Consider the following 18,285-nt stretch of genomic DNA (forward strand, 5'->3'; position numbering starts at 1 on the left):
GGCCTGCCTGAAATAAACTGGCACTACCCAGGGACAGGCAAATTCAGAATGAACTCCTGCCCCACTCTCCGACCATTAACTCTGTTAGAAGTCATAATTAAAGCTTTTCTATCTTCATTGGCTCTGACCATCAATTTAGTATTGAGGAGCCTTCTAGGAAGACGCATTTCACAAAGAGCTTGAGGAGTCCATGCAAAAGTCCATACATTCCCATTTTAGTTTCCTGTGAAAACTTATTTCCTTCAGTATACTGAGAAGGAATTATTTTATTGCCGAAAAAGAGCTATGGACAGTTTTAAACAACATCAGCCCTAAGAGTCTTTCTCACAGTAAAAGGCCAGCCTGGGGTTTTTCAGGAAGAAAAAAGAGGAAGTTATGTGATCTGAACAAAAGCTTCACAGGGGAATATTAAGAAAGATTTTTACCTCAAAAGAAATACAGATGAAATGGGAGTTCTATTCAGGAGCCTTTAATATTTAATTTTTTTTAAAACAGGCTTAAAATATGCAAATGAAGAAAAAAATATGTGAATCTTATAAATAACAGAAACCAGATAAACTCACACTGTAACACCACAAACACCCCAGTGGGGAAAGAATGCAGTATTAACACCAGCAATCACCAAACAATCAAACTTGCCTCATTCTAGGCAAAAATATTCATAAAATCAAGTGCATGACTGCAGCTGACAGAAGGATTCCAGCCAGGTACAACTCACCCCAGAAAGAAAATTCCTTTTCCAGAAAAGAGACCATTACTACATGCACATGAGGTTCCTCATCCTGCTCACAGCTTAAAAATAAATACTCTTGTGTTTGTGTGCAGCGCTCTTCAACAGAGATCTTGACAACCTGAACAATTTCTTAGGAAATACTCCTGGCGAGGTAGGTTTATCATCATTCCCACTTTACAAATGGAAAGGAGACTTGCCCAGAGTCCCACAGATATTCAGTGTCAGAGTCACATCCCCTGGCTCTGCACCAAACCTTTCCCACTGGGCAATGCTCCTTCCTAGGTTCTACTATTGCATTCAAAAATTTATTTTAAGACAACATGTATGTTTCATATTACAATATAGCATTTTGTAATAAAACAAGAATACAGTATAGCTCAGCTTTTGAGGTACCACTCCCCTCCCCAAACCTTTCACTTGGAGGTAACCAAAATAATTATGGAGTAATGCAAAGGAGTTGTTTGAAGTATGTGCTGTAGGAGCAGATATGCAAGTGACTGGAAGTATTATGTTTCTGAGAACAGAGAATATTTGTTTTATTTTGCTACTGCCAACTTATACTGGGCACTAGGACCATGTAAATTGTGTTTTTTAAGATAGCAAGCAGTTGCATGTCTCCCTTTTTGCAGTTTAGTGTCAGCAATTCCAGTCAATCCCAGTAATTACTACAGATACTTTTCCCAAGCTTAGCAAAATGGTGATCTAAACCCATTTCCCCCCCACAAAGACTTTTAAAACACTTTTGAAGCTACACATTCAGCTCCCACATCCACTAAGTGAGAGTCTTGGTTAAGACAGACACACGTGATTTCAGGTTTTAACAAATTCCCATTTCCAAGTTTTATAATGAAATGACTGACTCCTGTATTGGGACTGACAGAAGACAGCTGGGACTTGGTTAAATTTGCTGGTAAGGTACAGTTGAGATCTGAAACAAAATAGCCAATCCAGTTCCTCATGTAGGCTCCATGACTCACCACCAAAATATTGGCATCTAATACCGTGGAAGATCCACCGCCCTCAGAGCTCGGCTCTGCCTCACTGCAGTGGTTTGTCCAAGGGAAAACAAACTGTTCTCCAGATGTTCCTGAGCTCCTGCCTGGTGCACCAGGCTTGCTGTGCTCCTTCTGCTCCAACTCAACAGCCAGCTGGCACAGAAATTCAAAAAATTGCCTCGCACGCTCTCTCACCTGCAGGGAAAGGCCAGAAGGGAATCATGTGAAGAATGAAAAGATCACTGTGAAGCAAGCAAAGATTTTGCCTTTCAGAAACCTGACACGTAACTACTTCAGTTAAAAGACAAAGATTTCTCAGACAAGGCTCAGAAGCCAATGTAAGCTACTGACTGCTGTGCAAACTCCTCAGCCCTCCAGAGAGCAATTGCTATCATCCTCCTGTGAGCCAGAGCTTCATGAGGAGTCAGTCTCAAAATCAATATTTTAGTTATAAAGAGATTCTGCACTTGGCAGCCACTGTTACCAGACCAAGCAGTGTTTTTTAGCTTAGAAAATATCTCTGGTTGGGCTGAGCTCTCAGTAGAAAGCTCCCAATAGCTGCAATTGCACTGATAAAAAAGCCTAGAAAGCAGGGCATAAACAAAAAAATAAATAAATACCATACTTCATCCAGTGTTTCTCCTCCAGAAGGTGTGAATGAAGGACATTGCTCTCCAGCATCCTTTGCCATAGCCTTGAGGTCAGCCAAAGGCCTTCCTTCTGCAACACCATATTTCTGTAAGGGAAAACCGGGGTTTGGCAGGATGTGTCAGGTCTCCTGTGCCCCTTCCAGAGGGTGCAAACAGCTCTTCACAGCTTTGTTTTCTTGCATTCTCAAGGCTTAGCTACCTTTTACATTTTATTCCAGTTTTGGGCGAGGAAATATCTTTATACATATCCTTTTAAACAGCAGAGATATAGATATAGATATATGCTGGGTAGACAAATACATTAAGAGCAACATCTCATTTAAAGCATGGACATTTCACGACATGACCTTCAGGCTGATCTTTGCCTGGAGATTTTTTTTTCCACTGACACTCATTCCCAGCATACAAAATTCAAGTGTCTTTGTGACTGAGGTCACAGTGCAAGTGCTTCTGTACTGTCATGGTTTGGCATAGTTCGGGTTTTTAGTTAAAGAGGGCTCCAGCCACGGAAGTAATTCTCTTGCAAAGAGGTGCTTACAGCTTGCTCTATGACCCGACAGAACCAATCAACTGGCTAGTTTGAATACTGGCAACTTTTTTAAGCCGCCTAAGAAGCTTGACACACCTCTGTGATCCACATTTAGGAACGAACAAACCCCGGGAAAGCTCTCTTGCTTCCAGCTTTTGGACAGGTAACTGAGGGCCCGCGGCGCGGCCAGCGGGGCCGGGCTGGGCCCTGCTCGGTGTGGCCCGGCTGGGTCAGCCGCAACGCGGCTTGGCTGAGATCTCAGCCGCTTCTGCTCGCTATCACCCGGTGCAGCCCCCTCAGTGCGGGCCGGGCCGGCCGGGAGACAGCCACCCCGGAGCCGAGTGGCCTTGTTCCATCTGTGGCCCTGCTCCGTGCAGGCGGGCCAGCGGCGCGGCCAGGCCGGCCCTCACCCAGTGCGGCCGAGATTCATCTGAGGCCGCTGCCCGGCAAAGCTCATGTGACCAACAGCGGGAGGCGAATTCCAGCTGCGGGGCCCGGTGAGATTAACCCTTCGAGTGCTGTAAGATTCTCCAGAACAGACGAAGCCTGCAGACATCAATCCTCTCCTGAGTCAGAGGAAGAGGAAAGGTGAAGGCATGTGAAGAAAACACCATAAAGACACCACAGTCAGTGAAGAAGGAAGAGCTGAAACCCCAAGAGAGGAGAAAGAGATGCTTCAAACCTAGAAGCTGAAATTCTGTTGTAAAGCTATGGTGATGGACTATGATACATCAGAGTACCCGTTGTAATTTCATGAAAGCATGGGGGGTGGAGCACTCAAACTGCAATTGTGAGCAAAAGTACCTGTGCTGGAACAAGCAAATGATTGTAATTGTGAGCAAAAGTACCTGTGCTGAAATAAGCAAATGTTGAAGTAGCTGTGATTTGATGAGAAGCTTGAACAGAGAGAGATCAAAGTGATGAAGACCCTTGCTCCCAGGGGAGGAGGAGGGCCTCTGTTCCTGGAGCTGAAGATGCTCCCAGAGATGGGTGAAGAGAACCTTTGTTTCTGAACAGCTCAACCTTAAAATGGTACCCCATTAGCTCAAGATTGAACCCTCAAAAGCGGTTGTGGGTAAAGCTGTAAGTCGAGGGAAGGGACTCTCACATGCGAGCAGAAAACCATCCTGAGTGGCTGTCTTGTTGTGACACTGAAGCCATGAGAGAACTTCTTGTGGAGATGTCTCCATAGCATGAGCAAGAGAGACTCCTCTCCCTAAGTGAACTGAAAAAGGTTATTATAGAAGGGGTAAAATGACTGAAAATCTCAAGGGTTGTCTTTTTACATTGTCAGTGGGAGAAGGGAGAAAGGTGGGGGCGGAGGAAAAGTGTTCTGAAGGTGTGGTCTGACTTTTTTTCTTTCTTTTAGGTCAGTTAATAAACTTCTTTATATTCTTTTAAGTTTTGTGGCTGCTTTGCTTTCTCCTAATTCTTATCTCACAGAAGGAAAATAAGTAATGGATATTTTGAACCAAACCATTACATGTACATAGCCCTTCACATGAGGATAAACGCCATTTACTCTTTGCTTTCAGAAAGGCTACAGGGAATTATTTTTCACATGTTAGAAACTAGTATTTTCTCTAAAGACCTGTGAAGTCTCCACAAGAGAGGATGGATCCATTTTCAATTCAGAAGTTTTGAAAAAGACATAAAAAAAAGGAAACAAAACCACAAAAGTACCCTCCTCATTGAAAGTAAATAATAAGGTCTTGCTGATTTCAGGGGAAGAATTGGAATTTCTGAGAGAAAAAACATCCAAACAGGAAATGCTATAATCACATGCTGCTCCTTAAGGACTAAATCGTACCTTATTTAAATCATTAAAGCATCACAGTTACAATGCTCGTCACTAGATTTTGGCTCTGCTTCACCATTATGCAAACAATTTATTGTCCCTGATGTGAATAGTTCAGTTTTCAGTGATTAAAAATACATCAAATAGTGTTCTGCACTGTTAATTCTACCATTCAATAAGCCGAGATACTCATCAGCAGTAAGTTACATTTTCAAATTGTTCAATATTTGATAACAAATTCTTTTGACACTTACTCTCTCTCGCAGTCTTGCATCGTACTTGATTTCCACATCTTTACAAAACCTGTTTTTCCCTAGAATGGCAGCAGCAGTCTAAAAAGTGAATATACAATCACATCAACTGGACAGAACATAGACACACCACCTTATACCACCACAGCCAAGGTGAATCCCATCAGCAGCATCCAACAACCCAGACCAACAAAATGGAAAGCTTTTCAGCTACCAGTCTGTCAGAATTGGATAGATGGCCCAGGCCAGGCCACAAAATTAGAAAAGCTCCAATCTTTTGGCAGTTCCTTCCCAATTTAAAGTCCAGCTGAAAACACAGCACCCATGAGAGGTGGGCAGCAGGGTTTACTGGGATAAGAGCAACATGTTCTCTTGAGTAGAACACAGAGCAATCATGTCCACACTTTCTTCACGTGTAGTACACGGGCCAGACTCACAGCTGTGTTCCACAAAACTGCTCAGTTAATCCAACTGAAAAAACATCTGACACCTGTCTGGCTGCCACAGCCAATCCTTAGGGCTGGAATGGACCTCTGGAAATCACCCAGTCCACACCCCTGCCAAGGCAGGATCACCTGGAGCAGGTGACACAGGAGCGTGTCCAGGCAGGTTTGGAATGTCTCCAGAGGGAGACTCCAGGCCCTCCCTGGGGAGCTGTTCCAGGGTTGTGCCACCCTCAGTGTACAAAAAATCTTCCTCATGTTGAAGTGGAACTCTCTGTGTTTTGGTTTGTGTCCATTGCTCCTCGTCCTATCACTGGGCACTGCTGGAAAGAGCCTGACACCATCCTCTGACACCCCTTGGAGATATTTATAAGCATTAATAAGATCCCCCCTCAGTCTTCTCAAGACTAACCTGGCCCAGCTCCCACAGTCCCTCCTCATAAGAGAGATGCTCCAGATCCCTCATCATCTCTGTGGCCTCCACTGGGTCCTCTCTGGTAGCTCCTTGTCTTTCTTGGGAACCAGAGGACGGCTGACCTGGTTCTTACATGCACCCAAGCATGAAGGCTGCACTGGCTTCACAGACAGTTTGGGCTGTGCAAACATCCACACCCAATGAATTCGACATTTAAAGAACTCATTTTGAAAATGCTCCTTGGATTCTGGCACAAATAAGCAGTCTTGTTGTACTATTGGCACATTTAGCACATTGCTTAGGACAAGTCTGATGTTGGAACTTCAACCTCCTGTCAAAGAACAATGTAGAAACAAAGAATCCACTTCCTTGTGTATATGCACAGCACAGTTATTTGTATGATTATATGCAGGAATTTCCTCTTTTGCAACAGAACTCATACATTCCTCTCATACTCAAGCTGTGAAGTGACAGTGTAGTAACAGGCCCTTCACAGACTTGCAGCTGCCAAGAAAGGGAGTTCCGACCACACGGAAACTTCAGGTTTACACATCTTTGGGAAAGCCTTCCCAACATCTGGATAGCTTGTCAAAAAAATGACAAAACACACTTCCTGTATGCAAAGGAAAAATTCAGGTCTTTCACATTATGAGAGTGCAAATGCTTCTCATGGAAGAGGCTGCCTCTAATAAAAGAAAAAAAAATCCCAAACCAATTCCCCATAAGACAGGTACACAGCACAGTTTTATGAAAGTTAGAAAGCACTCTTAATGTTTTAAAATATCATCACACACATAAAAGAAGTCACGGGCAGCTATTCTGCATTTTTAAAATATCCAACTATTGCACTCTTCCCTCCTTGCCTCTTTTGTTTTCTGCTTAAGTTGTGCTGCTACAGCAGTTTCTGGAATTGTACTGCAAAACTGATGAGCAATGTTGATGGTGTATGTTTTAAGGAAAAAAAAAGGAGATTTATACTACTTTTTGTTGATCTGGTTCACAGCACAGCTTCATAGACTTTTAGCAGGACAACACAGCAAAAAGCAAGCAAACAAGAATGGCTTAGGAGTTTCAACCCCCTACATGTCTCCTGAAACCACAGAATCCATACCAGAAGAGAGAATTAAAGACAGGGTCTCCACAGGAGACATGACCTTCCTAGAATAGCTGATCTCTAACTTTAAAAGTTTTGGTTCCCTAATTTTGAGTATTTCATAATCCTGCACACAAGGTCACATGTAATCCCACTTAGTAATTAACATTTTTCCTCTTTATTTAATCTATATTGTATATTTACTACTTCAAGGCAAGAGGTGTGACATCCCTGACAAAATCCAACATCTTTGCACATTTAATGATCCTTGTACTGACTCCACAGCAAAACTTGACCTTGCCTGCATTGGTCTGAATTCCTCAGAAGAACACAGTACGCAGCCACAGTGCCTGGGACAGTACAACAATGTCACAGCCAACCTGGTTTGCTTCTTCAGAGAAAAACTCATTTCTCTGTGTGATACCTCAAAGTCTCCATTACTCCTTTAGCAAGAACCAATACACATATAAAATAATGGTAAATCATGGAATCATGGGCTGGTTTGGGTTGGAAGGGACCTTAGAGATCACCCAGTTCCAACCCCCTGCCATGGGCAGGGACACCTTCCACTATCCCAGCTTGCTCAGAGCCCCATCCAACCTGGCCTTGGACACTTCAGGGATGGGGCAGCTTTTGGCTGTGTCACTGCACTGGTTTTGCATCACCAACAGCAAATAAATGCCAGATTTGGAAGCCAATTGTTGCCTCAAGAAGCACTTACCTGCTTTGCTCGAAGGAGGTCGCTTGAAAAGATGTGGGTAAACTTCACATTACTGAGAAATAAACCAGCAGCATCTGCTTGCCTGAAACCAGTTGCAGAGAGTGGCTCATCCACTCCTTGACCTACAAAATAAAAACCCCACAACATTAAGACATGCAGATTTTAGACCATTTAGCAGCTGACCACACATGTCAGCAATAAAGAAACTGTCCAGTCATAACAAAATCTTTCTCCTCTACTAAAGCCAAACATTAGGAAAAGTCACTGCTCTTCTGGTCTTCCCCAAACTCAGTCACACAAATTTAATGATAACAAGGAATAAAGTGTAGGAAGATAGAAGGATCATTATCAATGATACTTACATTAATCTATACCTTTGACAAATTTAAATATAAAACAGAGACCTACATTTAATAAATGTGACCATCTTCAGAAGGGTCACTGGTTGGCTTCCTGCAAGAAGTATCTCACAGCTGAAACTTTATAAACAGATTTGTTAAATGTAAATAAGAAAGACGACAATAGAGCTGAGAGAATGAGATGCAAATACCATCTGTTGTGGTCTCTTCCTCTCCACCTCGCACACTGACAGTAACGCTCATGCAAGCTGGAACAAACCCAGCTGGAAAGCAGCAAACCTCCCAAAAATTGCTTTCAGACAGAAAGTCTGTGAGAGTAACTGGTCACAGAGCTCTAGTGTTCAGAGAATAGTGTTGAGAGAAGCAGCACTTTGGAAATCCAACCTGAGTTGAACAGGTGTGCTCCTGTCACAGCTCAGAGTCTGCAGGAGAACCCCGAACTGTGGTAGAGGGACAAACGTGTAACAAATGGCTACATCCACACCTTCAACTCATTCTAGTTCTGCAGGAAACCAGAGCAGAGAGTGAAATTCTCATCAGATTCAGAACAAAGAAAAAAAATCTTTCCACCCAGAAAATGCACAACCCAACAGCAAAAGACAGGATACCAGAAGTCCAGAACATTGAGTTCTGAGTACCTCATCTGTAATTCAGACATGTGAGACCTCTGACCCCATCGTGATGGTAAAGGCCTTACACCTCTCAAAACAGAAGAGGCTTGCTCAAAAAAAGAAGCTATGTTCTCTCTACACTGGAAAAGAACCCACTACATGTCATTTGACCCAAGGAGCTAGGAATTCAAAAGACATCATTGATATTTTTAAGCAAGTAAAGCAGGGGAATATTCTTTACTCATTTTATTATGAGCACAAATCCACGTTGCAAGAACTGTAAATGGCAATGTCACAGAGGGAGGAAAATCTGGAAGCACAATTCTCCCTCACAACACAAAGTATTGTAGAAAGCTCATTTATTCCGAGTACAACCCCACCAGGTTCCTTGTGGCAGTGAGCCTTGATTTTCCTACAGTAGACATCCAGGCAGCTCAGTGTCTTCAGTTCTGGGTGTACAAGCCAGCGTCACTAAGGTGAAGTCTAGTTTTAAATGTGTCTAATCAAGACTGCCTTCCTAGAAAGAGCTGGGACTGAACAATTCAAGCATTTAAACAAGCTTTGCTTTTCATTCTCCTGTGCCCTACAGCAGGTTTTTATTGCAAGTAACAAATTCCCTTCTCAAGGCAACAGCCTCCTTTACATCAGGATCTTTATCCATCCTTCTGCAGCTCCTTTTCCCAGAAGCCCTTTTCCCAAGCTTCATATTACTGGGACTTAGCACAGTGCTATGGAGTCCTTAGTAAAAGGTGCTGCTATCATTTTATTTGATTACATGCAACATATTTTATCCCCATGTAGAAAAAGGAACTCTTCTAATACTCCATTGTTGATCTGTTGATATGCTGTGGAGGGTGACTTAAAATCTTCTGTAAATTTATGGAAGCCATGGCCTGACTTACACATAAAGTCTCCAAAGGTTTACAGTATTATTACTTGATAACATCTGAGCAGTTGGTGACAGGATTTCACCATGATTTTCCATCTCTAACCAGCTAACAGAATAACTCTTACTAACCTTGCAGTATCTTGTCTTTGTTGTATCTTGTTTCTCCACTGAAAGAGATTATAAACAGCAACAAAAAAAATTAACTTGTCATCTTTTTAGTAGATTTTCAAAAATGTTGTTGTATTAAATACCAACAAGAGACAGCAGAGCCTGAATGTAAAGAAAAGGAGATATAGTACAGCATAGACTCTTTTCGAAATGATGCCTATGAGGACTTTATAAGAATAAAAAACCATTTTCAAGTAGACAATTCTGCCAGTATTTAATGAGACAAAGCCATCTGGAATAAAAGTAAAAAAAGTAATTTCTTAAATTTATCATAAATGCAGCACAATTTATCTGTAACATCTACACCTCCGTGCTGGAGAGAACAAAGCTGCAGGAAGACTCTGGAGCCCTCTTATGACAAGCACGTGTTGGCAGCTGGTTCTCTGAACTTTACAGGGAACCAGTTTCAGAGATTATCAAGGGTAGCAGCAGAGCTGCACACCTTGAAGAAATCAAGGAAATCAGGAAATCGGAGCAGAAGAAATCATAGACTCATGGAATGATTTGGGTTGGAAAAGACCTTAAAGATCATTCCATTCCAACCTCCTGCCATGGCCAGGGACATCTGCCACTATCCCAGCTTGCTCAGAGCCGCATCCAGCCTGGCCTTGAACACTGCCAGGGATGGGGCAGCCACAGCTTCTCTGGGCAGCCTGTGCCAGGGCCTCACCACCCTCACAGGGAACAATTTCTGCCTCATATCCAATCTAAACCTGCTCTCTGTCAGTGTGAAGCCATTGCCCCTTGTCCTGTCACTCCAGGCCCTTGTCAAGAGTCTCTCTCCATCTTTCCTGTGGGCTCCCTTCAGGCACTGCAAGGCCACACTGAGGTTACCCCAAAGCCTTCTCTTCTCCAGGCTGAACAATCCCAGTTTCCTCAGCCTTTCCTCCCAGCAGAGCTGCTCCATCCCTCTGCTCCCCTTGGTGTCCCTGCTCTGGACTGGCTCCAGCAGCTCCCTGTCCTTCCTGTGCTGGATCCCAGGGCTGGATGCAGCCCTGCAGGGGGGTCTCAGCAGAGCGGGGCAGAGGGGCACAATCCCCCCTCCCCTGCTGCCCATGGGCCTTATACTGAAGGAGAAAAAAAGCTCAGCTTTCCTACAAACTGAAGTTTTCTCCTGTCTGCTGCAGGAAGCCGGAGTTACTTGGTTCAGTCAGCTACAAACCTCTGTCAACAGACTGGGAGAAAAAGTCACCTTAGGAATTCCACCCGAGTCACGAACACCAGTTCTTTAACGTTTCACGGGAAAAATGTTCACACCACCATTCCTACCCGAGCTCCTTGCCCCGCCTGAGAGCTTTTGCTCAGCTTCCCCCTCCCGTTGCCCGTAACCGAGGAGGGGACGCGCCCCCCGGGGCACCGCCACCGCCGGGGATGCGCGGGCGGTACTCACTGCCGCACGACCGTCAGCCCGAACCGAACCATGGCGCAGGGGAGCGCAGGGGAGCGCAGATGTGCGCAGGTATGTCCAGATGTGCGCGCAGGTGAGCGCAGATGTGCCCAGATGTTGGCAGGTGAGCGCAGGTCCCACTGCCCGCACTGCGGCGCCGCGCGCCTCGCCGTGACATCATGCCCCCGCCCCGCGTCCCGCTCTGACGTCACCGGAGGCGGGGGCAGGGACGTCTCCCCGCAGAAAAGGAGGATCGGGGATGCGTTTATGGCTCCCTGCAGCTCCGTGACCGTAGGGGATAGCCAGCCTTGCTCCCACTCCACAAGCGACAGGACGAGAGGGAACGGCCTCACGGGAGGCTCGGGTTGGACATCAGGAAGAAATTCTTCTCCCAAAGGGTTATCCAGCATTCAAACAGGCTGCAGGACAACCGTGGAGTCAGCGGCCCTGGTGACATTTTAAGCGCCGCGTGGATGTGGCGCCTGGGGACAGGGTTCAGTGGTGGGCGTGGCAGTGTGAGGTTTACACCTGGACTTCTCCACCCTATTCTCTCTTTGCAGTTGCAGTCAGGAGGCTTTCACCTTAAAACTCTGGGTTACGCAGCATCTCATGACGCTTGTGTTAAGGAAACTTCCTGGTCTGAGCATCCCGGAGCCACTTCGAGTGACACTCGCAGTGCCTGAGCTGGGACTGAAGCCCCTTCCCAGCTGCATCCCCCACACTCACAGTCAGACCAGGTTTCCTTACTGGCTCAATTCCAGGTTTCCCTTACCAGAGGCTCAGATGTCCTCAGAAAGCTGAAGTTTTATGGATTACAGACAATATGATTAACCAAAATATTAGTTGGTCAGCTGAGTATATTTCCTTCAGGATTTCCCAACCACTTAGAATAAAGCCTATCTAAAAATCAGAGAAATTCTTCTGGGTTGCCCAGAGGTCTGACCTCAGTTTCAAACTGGTTTGTGCTTTAACACCAAACACAGTCTAAATGAAGACTGAAACATAATTTTTTTCATTTGATAGCTGTTTAGATGCGAAAGTAAATATTTAATGCAAGTGTGTCTGTTTCGTTTCCTTTTTATCTTCCTTTCACAGCTTGGTGTTAACCTCAAATTTCTGCAGTGCCTCTCCTCCACAGATCTCAGAACTGACATTTTCAAGGGGTGACACCAGTGACCGTCCCTCCTTCAAACGAGCCAGTACCAACTGACTCAGCTCTGACCTATTTCTATTGTATCACCATTTAAAAACAACCGCGTTTTGCTGCGGTGATAAAACACCAGCTATGTCTCACACGTGGTTTAGAGGACCAAGTCTCAAACATGAGCCAACACTGTTAACATCTCTTCTCTTGTAAGTGCATATTTCCATACAGGTCCGTTTGCGAAAGTGACAGCCCTTCAGGCAAAGTTTGAGAGAGACTTTGAAGTCACACAGTTCGGCTTTGTGAGAAAACAGCTTGAAAACCCTGTACCTTCTGACTTAGAGCCTCGTGGCTTGCCTACTAGATTAGCTTTCCCTTTTCCACTGTCATTTGGGATCTGATGTTGCTTCTTGTGCTTACAAATACGCCCAGCAGAAACCTTTGCTGAATTTCTTCAGTTCTGTGCCGTTGCACTTCTCTGCTTGTGTAATGCTCCTCTGAGGGATGTGCTGGCCTGAAGAGAGGCATAACCCTGGCCAATCCTGCACAGAGATTGTGCTGCAGACAGGCCCCAAATTTGGCGGGCTAGAGAACACAGTTCTTTGAATTTCTTTCATGGCAAAGTGACTTCGGGAATGTTTGTAATTGTTTTTAAGCTGGTTCTCAGTGCGATATACGGGCTGCGAGCAGGGAGCAGAGCCAGCCCCTTGGCCGAACACCATCCCTTCTGCTGGAGCTGTGGCTGCGGGCTGTGTGGCGGAGGCGGGCGCTCAGGTGAGCCGTGGGAGCGCCGGGGATGTTCCTTTCCCAGCGCGGGATTCCTTGGATTGTCCCGGGGCCCTCAGGGCCGTGCGCGGTGCGCGGCGCCCCCTGGCGGCCCTCCTCCCCCCGCGCTCTGCAGCGCCCGCCGCCGCCCCTTCCCATTCCACAGCCCTCGTCTTTCCCTGGATCACGGATCCCATCCTTGGCCCTGGCGCTGCTGCACCCCGACGAGACTCACACCCGCGGTTTAGGCCCTCCTGTTGCAAAGCTCTGTAGCGTTAGGCCAAGCCCTAATACCTAAACCTGGGAGATTAAACATCGCCATCAGTGCACACCAAAGAGATCAGAACTTTGTTGTGTCTAAGAAGCTGATCCAAAGGAACTGGAATAAAAAGCTTCTCAGAGAAGCAAACAAGTTGAAGTTACAATCATGGAATCATAGAATATCCTGAATCGGAAGAGACCCACAAGGATCATTCAGTCCACCCCTGTGCATCCCTGAGAGCGTTGTCCAAACACTCCTGGAGCTGTCAGGCTTGGGGCTGTGACCATTCCCTGGGGAGCCTGTTCAGCGTCCCACCACCCTCTGGGGGAAGGATCTTTTCCTTATATCCACCCTACCCCTCCCCTGACACAGCTCCAGCCATTCCTTCAGGTTCTGTCCCTGGTCACCACAGAGCAGAGATCAGGGCCTGCCCCTCCTCTTCCCCTCGTGAGGAAGCTGCAGACTGTGATGAGGTCTCCCCTCAGAGACAATGTGAGGAAGCTGGAAAAATTGAGAGAAATTTTTGTTTGGGTGTGCTGGATAACAATGTTGATTTCATCCCTCATCCTCCAGCTGGTTATGTCCCACTCACAGCTTTGCTCAAGTTCTGAAAACCCTCATCGGGAAGGTCAATCTACTGCTCTTCAGGGATGCTTTTGAGTCCTCCTCTGTCAGATGAACCAGAGCTTTTGCTCTAAGAAGGGTTCCTGAGTAATCTGAGGAGCCAAACGCAGCCTGTCTGCTGACCTTTCCCTCTCTCCTTCACTGCTGTGGCCTAATTCTTCTTGCAGTTTCTGCATGTTGCATTTTGGAAGAGCTCAAATAACAACCCAGTTTATTTTTAGAGAAAACTCAATAGCAAGACCAAGCTAGGCACCACATCATTTCCACAGAAGGACAGGCATTTAAGGAGACAGACATTTTCCCTTTTATTGTTTTCTTTGCATCAACTCCTTTCTCTCTCTCTAGCAGGTTGCAGCAAAACTCAGTATTTTTTCTTACCTCATTGTAAATACCTCAGCTTTACTCACCTTAATTTGTAACCCTAACAGGTCTCAATTGAATGCAGCTGCTGCTGAGGGATGCCCTTCCCACAGTGCCCCCGGAGCCCAGCAGAGCACTGACCTGATGTTCTCCCTGACAAGTGTCCTCACTGAGACTCCCACAAGTTTCAGTGCTGTCTCCTGGCTGCATCAGCAGGAACATCAGCTGCCCAGCTGGAATGCAACTCACCTTTGAGAACCCTTTTAAATAGACTCACAATCACAGAAGCACAGAATGGGTCAGGTTAGAAGGAACCACAGTGGGGAATCTGGTCCAGCCTCCCTGCTTCAGTAGGGCACAGGATTGTGTCGAGAGAGCTCTGAATATCCCCAGTGAGGGAGGCTCCACACCCTCTCTGGACAATCTGTTCAGGGCTCGGTCACTGCACAATTCCAGTCCTTCACAGGCTCCAAGCTGAGCCTACTAAATGCCAGAAATTGCTGGTCATACTGTTCAATGGTGCTCAGAGAAAACCCCTGACTTGTTATGGTTTAGAATCTCTACCTTTGGTGCAGATAAGCTGGTAAATATGAGGCTCACAAGACATTTGGCAGGGAAATCTTCAGAGACTTTCCCTAAAACCACAGGTCCCAAGATTGTGTGATTATGGCTAGAAAGATCTGTATCTCCTGACCCCCAGCATCCTGATTTAATCCCTATTTCCTATTCATTTTTAATTAATTCCTATTCATTCCATAATTCATAATTAATTCATATTTCCATCTATTGTTTTTTCTATTTCTGTTTATTTTTGCTCATATGTTTCTTCCCTTTAGCAACATTTGTTTTTCCTTTTGAGTTTTTTTCCTTCTGCCTGTTTATTTTATCTTGGGGTATGTCTTTTGGGGTTTTATTCCTTTATCTTTGGGTTTGGCAGTGTAATTCACTTCATGATGCTGTTTCCCCAGCGTGTCTGCCCAAATGCCTCTTCTTCATTCTTCAGGGTCTCTTTGCTCTCCCCAGGGGTGAAAAAGGGCTGGAAATTCAGGGGAAAACTGCTACTGGATGGCAGTGGAGGACAGGTCAGGCCAAATACCTCACACAGGAGCTTGGTCACTTCACAGCAGGCATGCACAGGCAATGCGGGAGAGGGAGAGGCTGAGCATCCTGCCCTCCTGGCCACAGGCTGAGGAAGCAGACTCTGGACAATGGACTCATTTCTTCCCACTGGCCTCACCACAAATCCTACTGCTTTTACTTGCAGTTTGCCCCAAGTTCATAGAAAGAAAAACCACCTGATTTTTGCAGTAGCATTCCAGTGCAACAAACAACTGCGTGGAGATTTAAATCATATTTCAATTCATTGCAAAAATGTGCATGTGGCTTTTAACCAGCTCAATTTAATTCCCACAAAATGTTTTGATCCTGCAATTTACCACTTCTTAGGACTTTGTTCTTCTTCAATCTCGTGGGATTACGTGCCAGAATTTGCCTATCCAGTGGAAGGCAGCTACATTTTAGAGGCAGGCTTGTTCTTTTGACTGCAGCCTTCATTTTATGTGCCTGCTAACACCATCTATCCAGATCAGAGGCTTTAGAATCACATCCCACCAAGGAAATACCACCATGGAGTGAGTGATACAACCAAATTCACTAAAGGAATAAAAGCAAGGCAGGCAAATTTAGGTCAAGGTGAGTTTATTGTCCATACAGCATACCTAATCCCGCCAAAACACTTTTCTTAGAACCATCTTTAAACTAGTCAAAACAATAGGTTATTAATAAAAATGACAACACTGAACAAAGACCTTTAAAAAGGCAATCAAGACTACACCGTATCAGAGTCTTATCCATCAAAAACAACCTCATGTACTTTCTAAATACTTTTGTTTACACTGATGTCTACTACCACACTTTCTAGCATCCCCTGACCACATAAACATCCACACCTCTTAAAGAGCACATTTGTGAGAGAATAACGTTGACTTGATATGGCATCACACTCAGTAAAGCAAAAAAAAAAAAAAAAAACCAACCAAAAAAAAAAAAAAAACCCAAAAAAGTTTGAGAACAGAAACTGTGCAACCGAGAGTGATTTCTGAGGTACATGAGAACATGGTAATAAACATAGTGGAAAAAATCCAGTGGCCAGGTGGTTTGCTGAGTAATTAAGAGCTGTCTGATTACTCAAGCAAAAATCATAGACACTGACATGGGATTAATCATTATTTTTCACAAGCATGTTGGAAATACAAATAAATACATTATGAGGTGCTCCTACACTACAGTAACAGGAAGGAGGGAAGATCATCGAAGTACCATCAATAGGAAGCTGACAGAGAAGCACTTTTAGCAATTGTACCAATCCTTTGGCACTTGGGAGAATCAGCAACACATTTTTTATTCTTTTTTAATCAATCAATTGGGAGGTTTACGATTTCTGCAATTTGGGGGGGGAAATCTCACACCTCATTTGCAGTTAACAACACACTTCCTTTAACATCTGTTAAAGGAAAGTACTAGGCAGTAATTTTATGCTGAAAGCTACTGTGAAAGCGCTCAAGTTGTAGGATTTGCAGCCTTCAAACACAGTAAGCTGTAACCAAAGGGTTGGCACTTGTTGAGCAAGTCACTGTGGCCGAGGGCACTCCTCACCCTGGCAGGGACACGCACAAACCCACCAGGACCCTGCGGGGGACTGGGAATGCTGAATGGCACTGCCCCTTCCAGCACAGGCCGCCCTCACCCTGCCATGGAGGAGCTAACCATGGAGGTGGCCCTCAACCCCTGCCCCGTCAGTTCTACAGAGGGGTGACACTGTGGGATCAGCCCTGTGTTCCACAGCAGGGATTCATCCCTGTGTTCCATGGCATGGATCACCCCTGGGATCCTCAGCAGGGATCATCCCTGTGATCCCGTGGCTGCTGTGGGACCGGGGCGTGCAGGACGTGGGAAAAAGAGCAGGGGCAGGCACCCTAAACACAGGTCCTGCCTACATCTGGCCTACAGCACGGAGCAAACCACGCCAACATGATGGAAACGTCGCCAGCACTCAAGAGAGGTCACCCTGCCATCGGGACCCTCTGGCACAGCTCCCTGTGAAGCCACAGGGCAGGGCTGCCAAGGAATGACCTGACCTGATCTGATCTGATCTGATCTGTGTGTGGCTCTGCAGTCTTGCTTCAACAACATCAGCTACTTTTTTCCTCCAGGACAGAGACACCGCCGCGGAACTCCGGGTGCTCCCAATGCAGAACGCCGAGGTGGGAGGCGAGGCCAAGGCTGTGCCCAGCAGCAGCTTTGGGGAAGACAGATCTGCTCACAAGTGGAGAGTCAATGCATTTTTTCCACTATGAAAAGGATACCAGAGACCAAAAAGGAGCCAGTGCCCCGCCCCGGCTGCTTGCAACCTCTCCCCGGCGGGCCCCGGGGCAACCAAACTGTCACTGTGTGAGGTATTGTGAAAATGGGAACCATTTCTTGTCCAGCAAACCTGAGGTAAGTATACCATCTTTGCAGGATGTGATCAGGAAGGAAGGAGAAAAAAAAAAAAAAAAGGAAGAAGAAAGAAGGAAAAAATAAAATAAAAAAAATAATCATGAACACGCTATTAGGAAAAAAAAAAACCTGTACAGGGCATTTCCAGTAAATCAAAGAACTCATCATATCTCCACTTAACCATCTACTTCAGGATTTGAAATTTAAGCAGTAAAATAATATATTATAAAAATGTTTATAAAATAGCAGCACACTCAGTGAAACAATACAGCTAAGTACTGTTAATGTGAATAAGAATGAAACAAATCATAGCTTCTTAGCAGCGCAAAAAAAAAAAAAAACCAAAACCAAAAAACCCCCCAAAACCAAAAAAACAACAAAACCTTAGAATCTTACTCCATTTTCTACCCTCATCTAGCCAAACAGGCTGAGTCCATACATATAATATTCTTCGAAGTAGCATGTTCTTTCTGGATTTTTGTCTTAAAAATGCAAACATTAACATTTCAACCAACAGCTTCATATTGGATATCTGCAAACTGTTAATACAATTGTGCAAAAAAAAAAAAAAAAACAAACCAAAAAACCAA

General features: G+C 45.2%; 1 protein-coding gene across 3 annotated transcripts; it reads right to left on the reverse strand.

The window, feature by feature from the left end:
- Positions 1–461: 461 nt before the first annotated feature.
- On the reverse strand, positions 462–11,200 carry TIGAR (TP53 induced glycolysis regulatory phosphatase). 3 transcript variants are annotated; one of them, XM_082280971.1, is made up of 6 exons: positions 11,046–11,200; positions 9,617–9,654; positions 7,629–7,750; positions 4,960–5,037; positions 2,354–2,464; positions 462–1,923 (listed from the first exon to the last, which is right to left on the reverse strand). In XM_082280971.1, exons 1-6 carry the CDS (start codon positions 11,075–11,077, stop codon positions 1,465–1,467), a joined length of 840 nt encoding a protein of 279 aa, XP_082137097.1. In that variant the 5' UTR covers positions 11,078–11,200; the 3' UTR covers positions 462–1,464. The 3 variants fall into 3 exon arrangements, with proteins under 3 accessions (XP_082137097.1, XP_082137098.1, XP_082137099.1); XM_082280973.1 differs by having other exon boundaries at positions 1,819–1,923; positions 2,349–2,464; XM_082280972.1 differs by lacking the exon at positions 4,960–5,037.
- Between the last annotated feature and the right edge of the window lie 7,085 nt (positions 11,201–18,285).

This window comes from Coloeus monedula, assembly GCF_965178545.1.
Source record: "Coloeus monedula genome assembly, chromosome: 4".
Taxonomy (NCBI): domain Eukaryota; kingdom Metazoa; phylum Chordata; class Aves; order Passeriformes; family Corvidae; genus Coloeus; species Coloeus monedula.

What these genes read in the sequence shown, in the direction of transcription:
- TIGAR (XM_082280971.1), bottom strand. Translation starts at nt 11,077, where the DNA reads ATGGTTCGGTTCGGGCTGACGGTCGTGCGGCA. An exon ending in CAAAGACAAGATACTGCAAG is followed by an intron (nt 7,751 to 9,616) that starts GTTAGTAAGAGT and finishes TTTATTTTGTAG; the next exon opens with GTCAAGGAGTGGATGAGCCA. An exon ending in ATGCAAGACTGCGAGAGAGA is followed by an intron (nt 2,465 to 4,959) that starts GTAAGTGTCAAA and finishes TTTCCCTTACAG; the next exon opens with AAATATGGTGTTGCAGAAGG.